The 20,581-nt window shown below is 33.6% G+C and overlaps 1 protein-coding gene across 2 annotated transcripts; it reads right to left on the reverse strand.

The window, feature by feature from the left end:
• Positions 1–507: 507 nt before the first annotated feature.
• Positions 508–20,180, reverse strand: LOC117089801 (collagen alpha-1(XXI) chain-like). 2 transcript variants are annotated; one of them, XM_033221379.1, is made up of 13 exons: positions 20,136–20,180; positions 18,027–18,080; positions 17,437–17,490; positions 13,938–13,991; positions 12,263–12,334; positions 10,532–10,567; positions 7,837–7,881; positions 4,889–4,921; positions 4,139–4,283; positions 3,989–4,043; positions 3,259–3,459; positions 2,394–2,471; positions 508–897 (listed from the first exon to the last, which is right to left on the reverse strand). In XM_033221379.1, exons 3-13 carry the CDS (start codon positions 17,472–17,474, stop codon positions 710–712), a joined length of 945 nt encoding a protein of 314 aa, XP_033077270.1. In that variant the 5' UTR covers positions 17,475–17,490; positions 18,027–18,080; positions 20,136–20,180; the 3' UTR covers positions 508–709. The 2 variants fall into 2 exon arrangements, with proteins under 2 accessions (XP_033077270.1, XP_033077262.1); XM_033221371.1 differs by lacking the exon at positions 7,837–7,881 and having other exon boundaries at positions 4,139–4,285; positions 20,136–20,174.
• Between the last annotated feature and the right edge of the window lie 401 nt (positions 20,181–20,581).

The following is a 20,581-nucleotide window of genomic DNA, read 5'->3' on the forward strand; positions in this document are numbered from 1 at the left end:
ACTTACATTTTCTTTGAATGTACAATGAAACTTTTTGTGTAAAATGTTTTTAATGTTAATTTTGACAGTTCCCAAAGTAATTAATACTCTTACACCACCATTAATCTAATTTTAGAATTTGACATGAATTAAGAAACACACTAATCTTATTCAGAGGTGCTATTCACAACACTGAACAAGAGGCAATCCACTGCCCTTTAGCAAGGCAGAGACACTGTAGTAAATGAGTAGTTCACCAATACTGTCTATCCCAGGTGAATATCAGCCCTGATCTTACTTCCAATGACCAGATAGGTGTTTTGGCTTATTTGTAGTAGCAAGAGCTATGAGATATGAAACATGAAAGTCACATAGACATGAAATTAAACTCAAATCTCTACTGCATGGAGGCTGAATGTGAAATACTTCACAGTGACTAAAACTGGCTAACAGGTAATGGTGGATTTTTATATTCAACTTTGATTAACATAATGGACTTTATAAGAAACCCTTGAGATTTATTAATGCTGCTAATCCAAGGGCTCCAAATGACTGAGGAGCCTTTAAAATCAGTATATGTGACTTTTTATATTTTTTTCATAAGAAAAAAAAATAAAAACACCGAGGTACTTAAGTTTCTTTTCAAGGGATTACTGTTGGTTATCTTCCTGAGATGCAAAAGACCACAGAAAAAGCACCATGCCTAGGCTGCTGAATGAGGCATCAGACACTAATAGTTTGGTCCTTTCCTGAATGGATCTCTTCCAGCAATTACACTAAAACATAGTGATGGGTCGCAGATGCCTGGGGGTCCTGGTTGCCCTTGGATTCCAGGTTTTCCATGATCTCCGTCTTTGCCAGGGAGACCTGGGTCTCCTGGAGGACCTTCTTTGCTTATTCCAGGAGGGCCCTCTGGACCTAAAATGGAACATTGGCAAGATGTAAACAGAGAACTTTAGTTTTTCATAGTGAAATAGCTGATTCAGCAAGAAACTTAAACTGAAAAAGGAAAAACCTCTTGAATATTTTATATATTTGCACTAATTATAAAGTAGAGGCATTTTCTTGATAATTCTACATGTCTTCTGCTTTGAAAAGAGGCATCCAAAAGTTATCGGTACTTCTTGAAAACTAGCTATATTAACATAGCAACCATGCTACTGATTAAAACATTTAGCTAACATTATAATATTCCATTTTGTGTACTGTCCAATCTTATTTCTTCCTTTCAGCCTATCTTTTACCAATATTATTATAAATTGACAGGTGATATATAAGCCAAAGCTGAGTAATTTTTGTGCCATATTTACAACAAATAAATGACTGTTTCTATTATACATATTTTTAGTTTCCATATCTAAATGCATTATTCTTATTTTAGTATAATAGTCATCAATACACATAGGTATGAAAGCCCTAATTTGTCCAACATAGCCTGATTAGTTAAATTAGCATGCTCGAGGAAACAAAAGCTAGATTAGGATACTGGCCTTTTAAAGTTGATTCAAAATAACAAAAACAAAATATTCAGATTTTGGGAAGGAGCACAGTGGTTTGGGCCTCTTATTACTCCTCTATTCCCTGCTACTACTAATAATAATCATCTATTTAGCACTTAACTGCAACTGTAAGTATTGTTCAAGGTATTTTACATAAACAAGTATTAAGTCATTTGATCAACTCCAAAGCCTCTTAATAACATCTAATCATAGCAAACATTTATTGAAAACATAACTGTGATTGTCCTGCATTGTTCTGAAAGCTACATATAGAAACTATTTAATCTCCCAATAATGTCATGATGGAGATAACATTATCATCATCATCTTACCAGTGAGGAAACTGAGACATGACAGAGTTAAATAGCACAGCTAGCAGAGATTACTTAACCACTTCAGCATTTCTCTGCTTCTCTGAGGGTCATAAAGACTAAACAGTGTTAATACAAAAAACTAGCCGGGCGAGGTGGCAGGCGCCTGTAGTCCCAGCTACTCGGGAGGCTGAGGCAGGAGAATGGCGTAAACCCGGGAGGCGGAGCTTGCAGTGAGCTGAGATCCGGCCACTGCACTCCAGCCTGGGCGACAGAGCCAGACTCTGTCTCAAAAAAAAAATAAAAAAAATAAAAAGACTAAACAGTGTTATACACCAGATAAGCAGGGGTGATAAACGATTCTAGAACTCTTCTAAGGAATAGATATTAAACTAAATGATAAGCAAGACATAATATTGAAGGATTCATAAATTGAGGATAATATATGAAAAATATTCTAGAAGTTGTACTTCAGTGTGTTAAATGTGAATCACTCAAAAAAGAAAACAGATGTCTTGGTTTCAATTTATTTCACATAGATCTATGATGACTTTTCTTAAAGCAAAATGAGCAGCAACACTTATGAGCAGGTAGCAATTCTCACCCGGGGGACCAGGAGGACCTTGTTCTCCAGGATGCCCAAACCCTTGGCTCCCTTTTTCCCCATTTCTTCCTGGTAGGCCTGCAGGGTGTCAAACATCTGAGTAAGTTTACTTAAAATCACTGCCTTCTAGATTGTTTCTTTCAAAGCTGTTAATATACACATGAAAGAAAAATGTCTTTTAAAAACCAGCTTGCCATCTATTTTTTCTTACTAATGGATAACAATTTTTGAAGCAATAATTTCTAAAATGATCAGTGGTTTAGTTGCAAGACTTAATGGGAATCAAATATTTAGAAAAGAAAATGGTTTGGAATTATTAGCCCTTTGTGTTAATCATAGTTTTTTAAAAATTACTTTATGAAACATCTAAATTGTTTATATACTATTAAACAAAAACGAAAGAATTATCAATCAACATTTCATATAAACTTTCAAAGGCAAGGAGAAATTGTGGGCTATTAGGAAGTTTTATTGCAAAACTTATTTTTTCCTATAATAGAAAAAAAGTGAATAAGGTAACAGTGCAGAAAGTTACCAAAGTCAAAACAAAGGAAATGGCATCCATGATTTTCCATTTAAAAACTTTTCTAGACTCAAGCAAAATTTCCCAGTACATTGGCAACATTTTCTAATTTGTAACTTCATGTGTTCATAAATTTGACTTCTCTATTTGAGAATATTGCATTAAAAAAATAAAATAATTTATCTTTAATTCAGTTGGCAAATTATGTAAAGACGAGCATTTACAGATTTTTTTTATCATGAAAACAAAGTTATTTCTTGACTATTAAATGGATATAGGATATGAATTTTTTTTAAAAATAACTTTTTAAAATTCATTTTCTTGTTCAAACTAACTGCATACCTTTTAATCCTCTGACACCTGGACGTCCAGGGACACCCATTAATCCAGGAACACCATCTCTTCCTGGCAAACCAGGTAATCCTCGGGGACCCTCTGGTCCTACAGGACCAGGTGGCCCAGGAATACCCGGGGAGCCATGTTGGGACTGGCAATGATCACAATTTCTAATTCTTCCACTCTGAAGTAAGACTGGTAGCTGGGCTTTTAAAAACAAAGAAACCCCATTCTTTATGTTTAAATGGTGAGTTGGTGTTAATTATATTTCTATTTTTTTTTTCAGTTTACAGAGAAAACAACTATGAGCACTGAATATGTGCATATTTCTTGGTCAATAATTTGACTTCTAGGAATGTGACTATGGAAATATTCATTGCTCTATGCAGTCATTTAATTACAGAAATTGCTTAAAATAGGGGAAAAAGTAAAAGTGCCCCTAAAAGAAATTGGTGGAATTATAGATATTCATATTGATGAACTAAATTATCAAAAAATATGCTACAAAAGAAAATTCTAATTATGACAAATAATAAATTTCTTTAATAAAAAGATTATAAAAGAGTATATATGATAAATCTTTATAAAAATACTAGTTGAAGAAAAGTAGATGAGGCTTATAAATGTTATCTGTTTTATTCTTCACCTCACTTATATCCTCTACAATTTGTCCTAAGAATTTGTATTACTTTTGTAATTTGAAAAAAGTGATTAAAATGCTGTATTTGATACTTACCTCTTATTACATCCATGCAAACTTGTCGAATAAATTGTTCTGAAAACTCTCTTCCCTACATCAAAGTATTAGGGGTTATGACATGCACATAAAGAACATGAGCAAAAATCAATGAAAATATAATAACTCTGGAAGAAGCAGAATACATACGGGCTTCCCATCCAAACCTGGGGGTCCCTGAGGACCTGGGTCCCCAGGTTGCCCCTTAGGACCTGCAGGCCCCATCAAGCCATCCACCCCAGATTCTCCTTTTGATCCAATGGCACCTCGAACACCAGGATCCCCCTTTTCACCTCTCTAAAAGCAAGAGAAATGTTTACAAGTTCTACTTAAATATTTCAGAAGGTATAATTCCATCATGAAACTCCTTAAGGATGTGAATATGAATGTATACATATGTAAGCTACGTAAGGACTAGCTGGAAATATTGTCATTGACCAGAAGGGAAATTTCATATCATATTAAACTGTCATTTATCCATCCATGCAATCAGCCAGACCTACAAACATCCACTACTGATTGAGTATATTACATAGGTAATATGCACACTGCCAGAGATATCACAATGGGCATAACACAGTCCTGTTCACAAGGAGCTTGCATTTTAGTGAGTCCGACAGATACAGAAATGCACAATATTCTTTATTCAAAAATATGGAGAAAAAATTCAGCTCCAAGTCTGGCAGAAAAACCAATAACACTGACAATTCACATTTCATATCAAATTCAGTATAAATGTACATATTCTGAAAACTGCTAATTGGGAACTTCCACTGAAGAAGATGAAAAACGTTTCGTTTTCTGGTTTTTACTCAAAAGCTAGATTTATATAGTATTGAAACCCAAGCAAAAAGGACTGAAGAACGAGAGCAAGAGAGCATAATATATGAAGAAACATACCTCTCCTTTTGCGCCATCATGGCCTTGAATTCCCTTTGAAAATTAATAGGAAAAAAACTATAATAAACGTGCAAGCTACAGTACTATAACATGGCATCCACATTTTACCACATACTTAATCAAATTTAAAATTTCAATTTGGAAAATATTGATAGCATTAGTGACAGAATTACACATAAAAGAGACGCTTTTTGCCTTTTAGAGAAGGCTAATGACTAGGAAATATGTTAACCGAATAATATAAAAATTTTAATTTGCTTAACTGTTTCCTTCTTAGATATGAATATTTTCAAATGCTGCACGTTGAACCACATGGGTAAGAATGGGATTCTACTGAATTTAAAATATATCACTATTTTAATAAAAATCAAAACTCAAATCAGATTAAATATTAGGTATATTTATTCTTGTATTCAGTAATTAAGATAAATCATCTATTTTCCCAAGTTTATGTTCTTAAAACTAAATTTTGATTGGGTGCTATTGACAAAGGATGGGTTAAAACAAAGATACCATTAAAAGTGACTAGCAAGAGAGAAAACCCCCAGCTGTCCTGTGCTTAAACCATTCACTGCCAGTAATTAAGAGACCAGAGAAGCAATGTCATGTAAAAGATGGTATTTTTTCACAGTGATATAAACACTGGGGAGCCCATGCATGAAGCCCATTCAACTATAATTACTAGCTACATCTGGATGGCTCCATTAAAGTCTTTCCCATTCCTCTTTTCCATATTTATTTCAGTGGTATATTATACAGGAAAAAACTCTCAGGAAAGGTATTAACATTTTCCATTTTTGCAATTCAATGTACACCTGTGCTCAAAAATCTCCTAATATTCACTCAGGTAAAAAGATAAAACTTTCATAACAGGTAGGTTTTCATTATTCAACTTTAAAATAAAAAATCAGTGCTCTGAAATTTAATATGAAATTTAATGTATAATGTTGCACACAATAAAGTCTGAGTTGGGGGTATATCTTTTGATTCATTTTCAGGCTCCTCAAATATGGCGTCCAAATTAGACAAAGGAAAGAATTAGATAAAACTCATAAAACACCAAATATTTAGTTTTTGTATACGAATCTTTTAGTAAGTAAAACGAACTTTGTATGGCCATACTTGAATTTTGTTTCTGAAGAAATGAAGGAGTGATCCTTACAAGATACAATCCAACAACTAGTGCCAACATAAGAAGGGAGACGAAATAGTTAAGTTCTCAATATGGGAATTGAATTACAGCTAAAACTAAAAACAGCTGTCACCTGAGAACTCATTAAGACAATTCTGTGAGAGAAATATCCACTTTGATTCCATTCACAAAACGAGGGCCAAAAAAAAACATGTGCTATGCTTGGTAGAGTGACAGGTAATTAAGACTATGTTTACATGAAGAGTTTGGGATGACTCTTCAGCCGCTGAAAAGCAACAGCTGCTCTGGCCCTGGGTACTCCATGTAGGTTAAGCTCCTGGTGGTGAGAAATGTGACTTCCAATCAATCGAGGGCAGAAGCTTTCTAGGGAACCCAAATCCTGCCTTAGGAGAGCAGACACACTCTTTTCCTTGAGAAGTGAAAAAGTTAGTGAAACCTTAGAGAAAGAGTGATCCATACGCCAGTGAGCTAGCTAAGTTGTGAGTTCAAATTCTAAAGGAAATATCCTTCTTTTCTGAGAGTTATTGTGAGTAACCTTTTTTGATAAAAGGTCTGGGCTGTGGAGGTTAAATGGATGAAGGGGCGAAGGTCCTACGGGAACAGCGGTTTACAGATATTTTGTGATTAACTTAAGGAAACTCAAAGAGTTTATCTGTGTTGCCAGGTTGGGGAATAGGGATGGAGTTGTTTGTGTCATCAGGTGGGTCTGAGTCAAGTGGAGGATCAAGAAAACTGAAAGATATTTTATTGAACATAATTGTACTGAGGCAATTCCAATCATTCCTCCTCTTGGTTACTTTTGCTTTTACTTTTATTGTTAGCTTCTAAATTCTCAATTCTTCTTAATACCTGGCACTCACCTTCCATCCCATATTGCAGATAACCTTGGGGCCCTATGCTTACACTCTTCCCAATGGTCTCTCAGATTCCTCCAACTAAGGGACACAGAGAAGCCTGTCCTTGGAGACATCACCACCCAGTTTTATCCCACTATCTCCAGAGTTGGTATAATTGTAGAATCTTTCTCCCACTCACCCTCAGAGAAAGAGGTTCACCCCATTGGGAGGACTCACATATCCAGCTTGCCCTTTCAGACCTGACGAAGTTGGAACCATGTCCAGCATTCTGCAGCTACAAGCAACACAGCAGCAAACATACTACCTAAGGACCAATCTCCTTTATGCCTTTGTCCATCCACTTTGGCTCTGACTGAACTTACAGTCACATGGCAATCTCACTGAAATACCACCTAACGAGAAGGGTTTAGTCAAGAGACAAGCAAAGCCATCTTACTGTGTGTGTCTGTTCTACAACACTGTCTCTCAGGATAGCATTTTAATATATCTCCAGAGCGGTAAATTGTCTCTCTGAACAAACTAAAGGGAAAAAAGTACATTTATCCACTACATGTGGCCCCAACTGATTTTCAAGAAGAAAAGCAAGACAAACCAGCAGGTATGAACAAGCTGTCATCGTGTGACTGGCTCTCTTTGGCCAATAACTACCCCTAAGAAATGGGTGGAATTTTCTACCTTCAGTTGTTTGCTAAGATACATTAAAAAACAAAATTCAGAGCCACCAATGCTATCATTATGAGAAAGTGAAAATATAAAACAAATAATTAAAGAAACTCATTATCGCCACACTACCTACACTTTCAACCTTATACGCTTAGAATGTATGTTGTACTTATCCTTCTCCCCACCCATTTTTATTTGCAAGTAATCCTCTCTCAACATTGTCCAGTTATGTGACTTGTTATTTCATTTTTTATCAGAAGAAAACCAAAAAATACCTGTTGCCCTGGAATTCCCTGTCTTCCATTATCTCCCTTTTGACCCTTTAAAATAAATAAACATTATTGATTAGTTTGCACACTTATGATGCAATCATATATACAATACAAACTATGTATTACCTTGAGTTCCAGAAGAAATGTAACAAAAGCAGTGATACAAATATATAAATTACGTGAGAGATGGGAAAGTCAGTCACTCAGAGAAAAAGAAGAAAAGTCATCCTAATCTTATAGTTAAAATGGACAGAGATAAGGAACAAATTACTGATTTGGGTGAAACACGTAAATAATTCTAGACAATAAGGATGTTCTTCTAAGTCCATATTAACAGTGGGAAAATAGTTTAAAAATTCAATGGATATGGACATTTTACTAATTTCAGTGGCAATTATGTTCATTGTTGACTATGGACATGTGAGGACAAGAAGACCTGTTGAAAATTTTATTTTTAAAAGTTAAAATATACTGTCACATTTTAGTAAATAAGTCATTTAAATGAAGAGCTTTAAGTCAGTATAAATAAGAGAACAGAAAACTTAATAAAGGTATAAACACATTTATCTGTTCAATAAATATTTTTGGGTATCTACCATTCATGGGACATTGTGCTAGACTCTGAAGCACTACTTCATCCTTACATTTATTGTGCAAATTAATTAGCAGTTCCTAGGAAGACATATATCTAGATAAGGTAATCGATGAAAGATCTAGTGACTACAATTTTACATCACCCTTGCCTAGTAATGAATTCATCAATTTACATAAGTGAATTCCTAATATTTATTAAGCAACACCTATTTCCTGGCACTTAGGGACTGAAACAAAGATATCACTGTAGACTTCAAGTCACTTACTGTGTGGTAAGAGAGATAAATCTAGAATGATGAAAATACTGCTGATAAGTCTACAATGTATAAACATCTGGGTTGGATATTATTGGAACTTAGGAAGGGCCATCTGACAGAAAGAGTAGGGAATGTGACTCACCCTTTGTGCAGCCTTGAGGGATGAGTAAGAGGTATCCAATTGGAGAAAGGATAGGAGGGTGTATCAGGGAGAGAAGACACAGGTGAAAGGCAGGTAGTTTCTTTTGGCTAAAGCAGCAGAGCAGGATTGGATAAGAATGGGTGGAGTGGCAAGAGAAAACACTAAAGAAGATTCAGTCAGCCCAGAAGGCACTTGGTGGGACAGGCTTTATCTTAACATGTGTGGGGCACCATTAAAGGATTGCTAAGCAGATACATAGCTTAGCTATTTTATGCATATAAAAGTGTGGAAGAAGGAAGTAGACTGGACTCAAGGAGACGGGTCAGGAAGATACCGCAGTAGCCCAGGACCCCTGACAAGAAATAACTAGTACAGTTGGGAAAGGTAGAAGATGTCAAGTTCAAGAGATATTCAGCATTGATTATCATGACAGGAAATCTGTGAGTACGAAGTGGTTTATGGGGAAAGATGACAAGTTCGGTTTTGGACATATTGAACCTGAGGTACCCATGAGTCATCTAAATGCAGTACCAAGAAGGAAATTAGAATATATGGGTCTAGAGCTCACAGACACTTCCTTAACATTTACCTCACTCCCAACTTCAATATTAACTTAAAGGAAGCCTATTATCATAGTACTTGAAGATCTTCAATAAAAATGTCTGAAAAACAACTGAATTTTGTCATACCACTCTAAAACATCTTATGTATGTTATGAAGAATAAGTTCATTAATATGAACTGTTATAACTGGGGATATAGCAAATTTTGCCTATAACTATTTCAATCTGAAATTTTCTCTTACAATTCCAGAAATTCTAGAGCATTCAGAATTCTACATTTGTGAAAATGTTCAGAGTATTTTTCTTTGTATTTTCAGCTTATTCTGCATAGCAAAGCTCAGACACTATAACTGAGACTTACAAACTTAAAAACATCATTAAAATACTGTCTGAACACTTGATTGGTAATTTATGGTTGGAAAAGTTTTATATTTCTAAAACTTAAAAAGTTGAAAGACCATCAGATATAATTTATTCCAGATAACTATTTCATTGACTCAGTTAGTGGCATCCTATTCAAGGGTCAGTCTTCAGTGAATGAAAAAACCCATTCCATAGGCACTTTAATTGAGGTGAAACTACCCTTGTCTCCTGAGGTAGTAACATAGTTCTTCTCTTTGCCTTTGCTGCTAAGACACCCAAAACTAAATGTCTCTAAATCACCCTAGATTTCCCTAGCCTGTTATAATTTTCTGGTTTAATTTTTCCTTTCACATGTTGATTTGAATATATTTTACATTTAGGGTTAAAGGTTTTTTATCAAATTTTTGCCATAAAACAATTTCAAATCATTTTTGGAAACATTGTGTGTGTGTGTGTGTGTGTGTGTGTATACATATATATGTGTGTGTATGTGGTATATATATGTATATATGTACATAAATACATATTAGAAGTATATAATAAAATCTATGTTTTTATTTTGTTGAATCATTTTGTTTCTAAGTTTTCTACAACAGAAAAGTGGTGAGGAATTTTAAAGTCAGATCTGGTCTTGTCTGAGAAGCTCAATAGCAAAAGGAGAAAATAGGATTCAACAACTTTATATTAATGTTGAAACAAAGGAATTTAAAAGTAAAATAAGAATTTTTTAAAAGCTCTGATTTTATTGCTTAGCCTACTAAAAAAAAGCAAACAACATACCTGAATACCTTTTTCACCTTGATTTCCTTTGTCCCCCTACAAAAAGGCAGTTTGATCTGTATCATAATCTAGTATATTCTGTACAGTTTCAAATAAACATATATTTTTCTCTGCTGAAGAAAAACAACATCTCATGCAAATTCCACAAGCGCCTGTATACACAGAAGTTGACTCCTAAGACAATATTTGGGAAGAGAGAAGAACCACATTATGTCAAAATTATATTGTAAAAGAACACTTTTGTATGCTCCTACATTTGAAAGAAAATTCACCACAATCTTTAATTTCCCAGAAAGGAGAAAACTTCTACATGGTTCACAGTTTTAGATTAGACAAACTAACAAGAGAGGACTTATTTTGACAAATGTTGTTTTATGAAATCAAACTGAAAATCTTCCATTAAGCTATTAGTAACCATAAGTTTATAGGAAACAATGACAAAGTAAAGCATAATATTTAAGTGATATTTTAGAAAACATATATTTCAAAAGTGAGCTTTTGGAAGAAAAATTATATTCCATAAAAATAAGTTTTGTAGATTATCAGCTAGAAGGGTAAATTAGAAACCAACTCATACAATGCCCTTGTTTTTATAGATAATGAAACGGCCAGTTAAGCACCTGCCGAAAGTTAAACTTGGACACGGTTTCTGAATTTCCTTTCTATTAATACCTCACCATGCTATCTAGAGTACAGTTTTGCATTTTCAACAAAAAAAAACACAGATTTTCTTTTAAATGACAAGTTTTGAACAAGAAAATTCTCTTCATCCCAAACACATATTCATAGTAGATTTCCTTAACATTTACTAAGAGTCACTTGATTGCTGCTCTGTGGGGACATTTCTGTCTCAGCCAGTGCTGCCTACCTATTATCAGAACAAAAAGCCCAAGGATCATACTGTGTATGATCTAGGCACCCTGTAGACAACACATGAGGGATAGAAAATAAGATGTTGAAAAATAAATAGCAGGGGACATGAAGATGGATATGGAGTTTGTGTCTTTTCCAGAATAAAAACCAATAGATATACTTTTAACCTGAAATGTTTGTATTTGCGGTAGCTTGGATTTCTTAGGCACACAGGCATCAATTGTTGCTTAAAACCTCCAAACAAATAAAAGCATTTATTATTTATATACATACAAGTCAAGGTTCCCTTACTTGACCAGAATGAGAGAGAACCTAGTTTTGCTGTCTTTCCTCGCCAAAATACTTTAAATTAGTATATTTGACTTGTATTTCTAAACTCCTTAAATTAATTTTAAATAAACTTCTATGTAACATAATTGTTTCATAGACAGGAACTTCATGGTCAAACATTTTGGGCATAAGTTTTATCCTTCCAGAATTTGATCCAGTTTTGGCAAGAGGGGTATTCATATTTTGATAGGAATGCCTGACATTGGATAATTTTCCTCAAAAACTTCTTAGCTCACCTGGATTGTGAAAAAACCTGAATTTACAGGATATCACTTAATTGTACATTCATATTTTCTGATCTGCATGCCTTCTCTAAGGTCTTCATCTAGGAGACAATACCCATGCGGGTATATAAAAGATGCCACAGTTATTAGCATGGGGCTGAACACATTATATATACATGGAATATATAGGGTACCTTATTAAAAATATATTAATAACAAGTCTTACTTTAAGAATTTCACAAAAGAAAAACTTGTATGCAAGTAACCGGCTAAAAGTGAACTGTAAATCTTAACCAATGCATACCTTTTTACCTTGAATCCCAGGTAAACCCATGTATCCTGGTTCTCCTGGGGAACCCACTGCTCCTGGTTCTCCCTACATAACACAGAAATTCCACAAAGGTCACAGATCTACTGCTTATGGAAAAATACCACTGTTTTTAACTCTACATATCTCAATTTTAAAATGAATGGTTAAAAAAATTATTGACAGTTATTACTACATAAATAGTAAAGAATAAAATGTTTACTAGAATCCCAGTAAAATTTCTTGTATTTTTCTCTGTCTTTTCCAGGTGAAAAATTCTCACAGCATTTCATATTTTAAAATTCTGTAAATATTTGTTATTTTTTATCATACTTTATAATTTCAATAATAAACTAAATTAAAAAGTTGTAAAAAAAATAAACACAAGTATCTTTTTTGTTTACCTATTTACTAACACTTTTTCTCCTTGAAACTGCTTTTTCTCAAATTGCTACTTTTAAAAAAGTTTATTTTCTTGTTACAAAATGATAATAGAAATAATAAAAACTATTAAAAATCTTATAACCCAATATTTTTATTTTGTTATATATTTTTTCGCTAACTCTAATTCATAAACATACATAGTTACTAAAATGTGCTCATATATATGCATACTTTTATATCTTTTAACCTCTAAATATATTAATATTATAAGGTTCTTATGCTATCATTTTTCATAGCATAATTTTTAATTATGGAAGAGCATTCATATTTATCAACTATATTTTATTTAATAAAATTCTTACTGTTAAACATTACAGTTTTCACAATTTTTATTTTTATAAACAATGTTGGAATGAACACCCTGGTAGTTAAATTTAATTATTTATATATATGTATTTATATATATGGAATATTATTTTGTTAGTAATAAATTCTTGAGCTATTTTTCAGTACAGGGTATACTACATGAGCTATCTTAATTCCATTTCTCCAGTCTCCATCATCCTATAGGAATTGTCCTTTCTGAAATAAAGTTTTTTGTTTTAAAGTCTTAAATAAATTATTTGCAAGCACATATTAATAATGCATTGACAATATTCATAAGCGATGGAACATAATCCTGAATGCGTTTCATGGTTCCGTTTTGTTTTGTGTTTTACCATTAGTCCAAAACTCTATAACATCAACTAAAGATCACTCTCTGTTTTAAAAGAAAATGAGGCTTTATTCTTTTTGCTTACTGTAGTTACTCCCTAGTCATCTAATCATTCTCTAGATTTTTGAAGGTTGGAAGTGAATTAAAATACTCATTGAAATAAACATCAACCCATGTGGTTTGGAGGAAACTTGTAAAGGCCATTTTGAGTTCTATATTAAAGACGAAACTCCCATAAGCAAACAAAGAACAGTATCATTCAGGAGAACTACACACTCTTGTTTTCAACTGTTTAAGAGAAGTCTATTCTCTGGACCAGAAAGTAAGTTTTTGTTTGCATACAATTTTATCATTTTTAGAAAAATTAAGCCAAAGTTTATGTCTTTATTATCCAATGACAAAGTATCTAAAAAAATAGAAATGAAACGCTGTATTGACAATTTCATTTCATGATAAAGGTAATCCTTAATTTCATGTATCTCTTAAGAGATATAAAATGTTAATTTTCTTAAATGATGAGAAGAATTTACATTACAATTTCTTTGAAAATATTTTCAAATGCATCAAAATTACCTTGAGCCCAGAAGCCCCAGGCATCCCTTGAATTCCAGGTTCACCTTTGCTTCCCTGTCAACACATCAAAAACATTGGCATTTTTTAAAAACAATTCTGTCATAATATATCTGATATAGACACTAAAGGGAATATATTTAAAATAATTTTTACATTTTTAACTTTCCAATTGTTTGATAGACTCTGTACATCAGACCTATTTATTAAGAAAAATTCTTTTAGGCAAGGAAGTGGTTCCACACATTCATAAGCCTCTCTAAAAACCTGTGTTACAGCTGGTAGCATCAAGTACAAGGGAGGAGAGTCAAATCTTTAATGGCCAGCACTAATAAGTCCAGCCAACACACTGCACAGGTGGGAGCCATGTATTTTAACAGCATCCTCCAGGCTGAGACCCTCATCATTATCCTGTTTCACTTTCTCAGTAGGACTCATCTTCAGTATGCAACTGAAGGAAAGAAAAGTAGCTTCAAATGCACAATGGCTTCTTTTGAAGAAGTGTGAATCAGAAAATGTTTAGCTTGTGCTTTTTCAGAATTCCAGTGCAGTTCTTTCTAACAGATGGAAACTTGGAGTACAAGACTAAGTTGACAGGATAAAGAATGTAACACAGAAAAGGAAAAGTGGATAGAGAAAGAGCAAACAAGTCTTCTGGCCAATAAGGAGAGACTGTCAAACGTAGTTCTGGTTTTCGAATACTTTGGTATCTGAAATCACAACCCAATGTCTGGCAAAAGCCCATAATTAAATAGGTTGGTGTGACACCTAGAAGGGGAACACAATAATTACCCACAGTCAATTAGGGTTTACTAATCAGTGAGACAAACCAATGCCATTTTCAGCTTTTAAAAAACTTTTGTAGGCTGCTCGCAGTAAGAAACACGTGAAGATCATATTAGAGTTAATTAAAGCATTTAGCACATAACAGTGTTATTGAACCACAGAATGATTCCTTAAAATTTCTAATTTTATAATGGTTTAAGTTGAAACTCACAGACATGAGATTTGTTGAAAGTTACCTGACTTGATAAAGCTAATATATCCTAGTATTATTTAGAGAATTATTATTATCTTTTAAAATTCTGGGTTACACGTGCAGGATGTGCAGGTTTGTTACATAGGTAAATGTGTGCCATGGTGGTTTGCTGCATCTATCAACCCATCACCTAGGTATTAAGCCCAGCATGCATTAGCTATTTTTTATGATACTCCTCTACTCTCAACACTCCCTGACCACTAACAGGTCCCAGTGTGTGTTATTCCACTCCCTGTGTCCATGTCTTCTCACTGTTCAGCTCCCACTCCTAAGTGAGAACATGTGGTGTTTGGTTTTCTGTTCCTGCATTAGATTGCTGAGGATAATGGCTTCCACCTCCATCCATGTCCCTGTAAAGGACATGATCTCATTCTTTTTTATGGCTGCATAATATTCCATGGTTCTTTTTCCAGTCTATCACTGATGGGCATTTGGGTTCATTCCATCGTGAATAGTGCTGCAATGAACATATGTGTGCTTGTATCTTTGTAACAGAATGATTTATATTCCTTTGGGTACATATCCAGCAAAGGGCAGATAATGTTTTTTTAAAACCAAAACATAGTATAGTTAAATAGACTTATCAATATTTCCACAGCGATTTTTAAGTATTATAATATACATTAGAGGTTTTCCAAAGATCTGCCTCAGTTTCAGCCTCATCTCTGCCCTACAGAATACGTTTTTGTCTCACCCTAGAACTTCTATCAGTCATATTGACAGCACAAGCCACAAACATAAGCTGACAAAACTAGCAGAAAGAAACTAATATACAGGTCAGTACACTATGACCCATGGGTTAAATCCAGTCCAATGCAAGTTCTTAGTTTAACCAGAACACAGCCGCACCCCATACCCATTTGATTAGGTATTGCCTGTGGCCACTTTTGCACTATAATGGCAAAACTGAGTAGTTACAACAAAGACTGTATGGCTCTCAAAGTCTGAAATATTTACTTTCTGTCCCTTTTCAGAAAAAGTTTCCAACACCTAATATACTGCATGAAAAAAATTAAAACGTTTCACTGAAAAGATTATATTTAATATCTGCAACATTTTGGATCTATTTTTAACAGAATAATTGTACAAGCACAAGAGGCAGAAAACCAACTTTAGAGTAAGTCATGTAAAAATAAACAAACTGTGATACTGGAAATGCTCACTGTCCTACCCAGCCAAATCAGCAGAATCTGCTTAAGCGGCAGACAGCAAAAACACATTGTTCTAAAACCTTTTACGGAAAGTCCACCAGATACAATTGACCTTCAACTCAGTGTGAGTCAACAGTGCAGTGTATCTAATAATAATTAAAAAAAAAAAAGCTGATGAAATTTTAGGCTTCATTCTTAAGAATTAGAGAATCCAACAGACAATGAGAGAGCCCATTGTGCACCAGCTAATAAGGGATATTTTCTTACAAAATGACCTTGAGAAACTGTGGAGACCTTTCGCTTAGCAAGCTCAGTCAATCCAGTGTATTAGACCAACTCTGTGTGTACCTATAGTTGCTGGAGCCCACAATACTCCAAGGATCCACAAGGGTCTACCACTGATGGAAGAGCAGCTAACTTTTCTCATTATTGGGCTCCCATGTCTTTTTTTTTTTTTTCTCTCTCTCTCTCTCTCTTTTCTAAATACTTTAGAATTTAAAAGTAAAATAGATTAAGTCATCTACTCATCTTATACGCCAGGGTCTATTCCCCCGAGGCAACGCCTAGTCAAAGGTTGAATGCTTCCAAAATAGCAATCCCATCACTTCCTTTTGGAAGGTTGTCCTAGAATCTATTTGCAAAATAGTTGGGAACAGTTTTCCGAGTGTTTTGTCTGATCCTCTGGTTAACCAAGAAAACAAAATAGTTCTCTCACCTCGGGATTATATATACCTAGAAAATGGTCAAATAATGACATTTAAAGAGTTTCAGTTCTATCTTGAGAATAACTAACCTCATATCCTAAATATATTTGTCAAGCTTGCCTTACTTATTTAAAATCTAAAAGTAAAGATAATATGCTCTTACTCACAGTACTAGTACAATCTACAAACAAGGCACTTTATATTATATACATTCCACTAAATAAAAATACCAAAAAGAAGACTGTAAAACGGGTATTGTAAGAGATATTCTTATTCATAACTATAAATGCTCTAGACTGGTGGTTTTGGCACAGGGTTCCATAGAGCTCTAGTATTCCTCAATACTAGACACCAAGACACCAAAAAGGGAGAAGGGGGCTGAGTAGCAGAAGATTCTGGACCCTTTCCAACATAACAGGATGAGCTTTACTTTAGCCTGTTTCTTATGCTGAGCTTTTGCAGACTTAATTCTTACAAGTGATTTTTTTCAAAGAATAAAAAGCACATTTAAAATACAATCAAGGTAGTAGTTAAAATTTTCATCAAAGTTATAAATGGCAACTGTGATTACACAAAGTTCCCAATCTTGTTAATTTTATCATATTTACCTTAGATCCTGGTGTTCCAGGCTGACCTGGTGAGCCATTGCTTCCCATTAAACCCTACAATTTTAAAAAGGAATTTCAAGAGCAACTTAGACAAGATTATTAAAAAATATTAAATCAATTTCCAAGTTATACATTCTCATAATTCACTAAATTATAATACAGATCTGAAAATATAATATGGTATTTAGAAAATTATTCTGTTTTAGGATCTTCCCATACTATGTCTTCTGTACATATTCTTTCCCATTAGTGTAATATGTTTGTAAATGTAAGTTAAAATAAAATTCACTGAGATTTAGACTTCACCATACTTAGTATTTTTAATAGCTAGAATATATGTTTTCTAATTTATCTACAGTTAGAGTCCCTGATGTTTATTTGGGTGGCCAACTTTTTGAAAAACTGAAGAAATTTTTACTCTTTTAGAAAAATGCACACAGACATAATATTTTTCATACAACTGAATGGAATTCATGGACCTCAAATATTTTATTGTTGTATCCCCTACACTTTTATGAACTATTGAATATGAACTCCTAGTAGGTAGTAGCAACATTGCAAACACTTTGATAATAATGACATCAACATACAGGCATCCCTGGGGATCCTTTTTTTCCTTGCTGTCCTGGAGGCCCAATTTCTCCCTAAAAAATCAAATATTTAAAAAAATTGTAAATTGTAAATTATCGATTTAGTTCAAGAAAGTTTCTGCCAAAGCACAGTGGAATGACAATTGAATATCAATCAGCTCAACTTTTTCTGCTTTCTCTTCCACTACTGTAAGGAAGAAGCAAGGCAAGGCAAAAATTGGAACCTAACACCTTAAAGACCTTGGCATAGAGTCTGAAGATTTACTGTCAATATTTTTATTATGACATTTATAGTGACATTTGCCATTCTTTCAAAGGAAGACTTAGCAGCTTAGATGGACTTGGTAAGGTAAACAACAGAAATAAAAATCAGGTGAAAAATTTTCCTATTTATCATACAGTTTAAGAAATATGATAGTGAACATAAATTAATAAAGAAAAATAGAGTAAAAAAAAACAGCATTAGACTTCAACTTCTGGGGTCGCAGCATTAGACTTCAACTTCCAGGGTTGCAGTTCACTAGGTCCTCTAAAGGGACCCTCTTAAGTCCAGAATAAAAATCCTAGAAGGAACATCCTCTGTGAGAGAGTGTTGGTCTTCCGAGAAGTAGGAGATGTATTCAAAGATCTTTCATTTTAATGAAGTATACTTTGAGTTGGGGCTATAATTATCAGGATTTGAACTATACAGGACCCATGGCAGAGACAGAATTGTAGGAGCCAAGTAAAGTGGGAGTATCTGAGGGTGGATCCGCAGCTCTCGGGAAACTGAATGCTGGCCAGCCATGGAAAGGAAGCGGGAATCTTCAATACCTATGATGACTCAGGACTTTCAAAGGGGACTGAAATGGTATCCATGGTTACCAGCAGAAGGCAGGTCTTCATTTCCCAGTTAGGCTGACAGGACAGCCTCTAAATTAAGATGAAGCAATAAACTCATGATAAACAATATAGAAACAAGAGACAGCAAGCTACAGGAATGAGAATAATAAATAATAAACTGCAGATATTAGAATTGTTAGAAACAGAATTTAGAATTAGATATGAGATTTTTTTAAATTAAAAAAACAGAATCATGAAAGACTATTAGTACTGAAAATATAACAAGAGACTTCAAGAACAAAAAGTTGTGGTTTAAAAAATTATAAACTCTAAAAGTGAAAATTACGAGTATTTATAATTTTTTAAAAAATATCAATTGATCATTCTAACAGATTAGACACAATAAAGAAAGAATAAGTAAACTATAAGGCATATCTAAAACATTTAACCAGAATGTATGACAACCAAAAATATGGAAATATAGTAGGTAATGCTAAAAAGAGATGTAGAGTATGCAATTAGAAGAAATAAAAAAATGTCTAACCAGAATTCCAGAAACAGAGAATGGAGCAGAGGTTATATGGAGATAATGACTGATTCTTTCCAGAACTACTGGAAATAATTCCACAAAGCCAGGAAGCAAACTGAATTCCAGCAAGATGAATAAAGAGATATCCATATCAAGATATATTGTAGTGAATTTGAAGAACACTAAAAACAAATAAAACACCTTAAAAGGATCCAAAAGGAAGAGACAGATCACTTACAAAAGAATGATAATTAGAATGACGGCAGATTTTTCACAGTTAACAATGAAAGCCAAAAAACCATAGAAGAAAATCTTCAATTTACTAAGAGAAAAAGAATTGTCAACCTTGAGTTGTATAGTCTACAAAATTGTCCTTCAAAACAAGAGCAAAATAAAAAAGTTTGTAATTAAACAAAAACTTATTTACCAAGATACATGTACTAAAAAGACATTCAAAACCATGGTTAGGTAAATTAACTATAAAGAGGTAAATTATACCATGATTATCTTAGAGAACAAAGTTGAAAAGTAGCAAAGTAAAGGAGGAAGCATATAATGTAAATCTAAATTAAAATTATCTATATAAAACAACCACAAAACAATATATACAAATTTGTAAAGCCAGAACAACAGCTTCTAAAATTATATAATATTTGAAAAATTAACTGTTACCACAAATGTAAAAATGTATTTTGTCATAGACAACAGTGCATTAAATGAGCAGATCCAGCCCCAAGCTAACTCTCATGAATACTTACCTTTTGGCCCATTAATCCTCGGTTTCCTGGAAATCCTGGGATTCCCTAAAAACAAATAAAATAGATTTTTGACTTATAAAAAATTAAAGACTTTATCATTAAAGAAGAATCAGTCACAATTGGAATTTTAACTGGTAAATAACACATATTTTCAAATGTATACATATTATAATATTGCTATTTATAATAACCTAATATGGAAAAGACAATTTATGAGATATAGTATTATATGACTACTACTGATATTTAGAGCTTTAAATAAAGGTTTTTTGAAAAAGAAACTATGATGAAATTAATCTCAGTTCTTGCACCCCAACACAAGTGATAAAATTAAAACGATGTTTCATTTGAACATATTCTTGTATTACTTGTAATGAATCATGCAAGAAAATCTGTTAAATGATATAAGCTCTGATTTAGCGCAACAGTTCCTTTCCACAAGCCCT

Source organism: Trachypithecus francoisi, unplaced genomic scaffold (assembly GCF_009764315.1).
Source record: "Trachypithecus francoisi isolate TF-2019V2 unplaced genomic scaffold, Tfra_2.0 Contig00893, whole genome shotgun sequence".
Lineage (NCBI taxonomy): Eukaryota > Metazoa > Chordata > Mammalia > Primates > Cercopithecidae > Trachypithecus > Trachypithecus francoisi.

Bases quoted from the DNA above. Each gene is read 5' to 3' on its own strand.
- LOC117089801 (XM_033221371.1), bottom strand. The intron at 12,335-13,937 runs GTAATTTTGATG...TGTGTTATGTAG, and splicing joins CTGGGGCTTCTGGGCTCAAG to GGAGAACCAGGAGCAGTGGG. The intron at 4,922-10,531 runs GTATGTTGTTTG...TAATTTTCAAAG, and splicing joins AAGGTGAAAAAGGTATTCAG to GGAATTCAAGGCCATGATGG.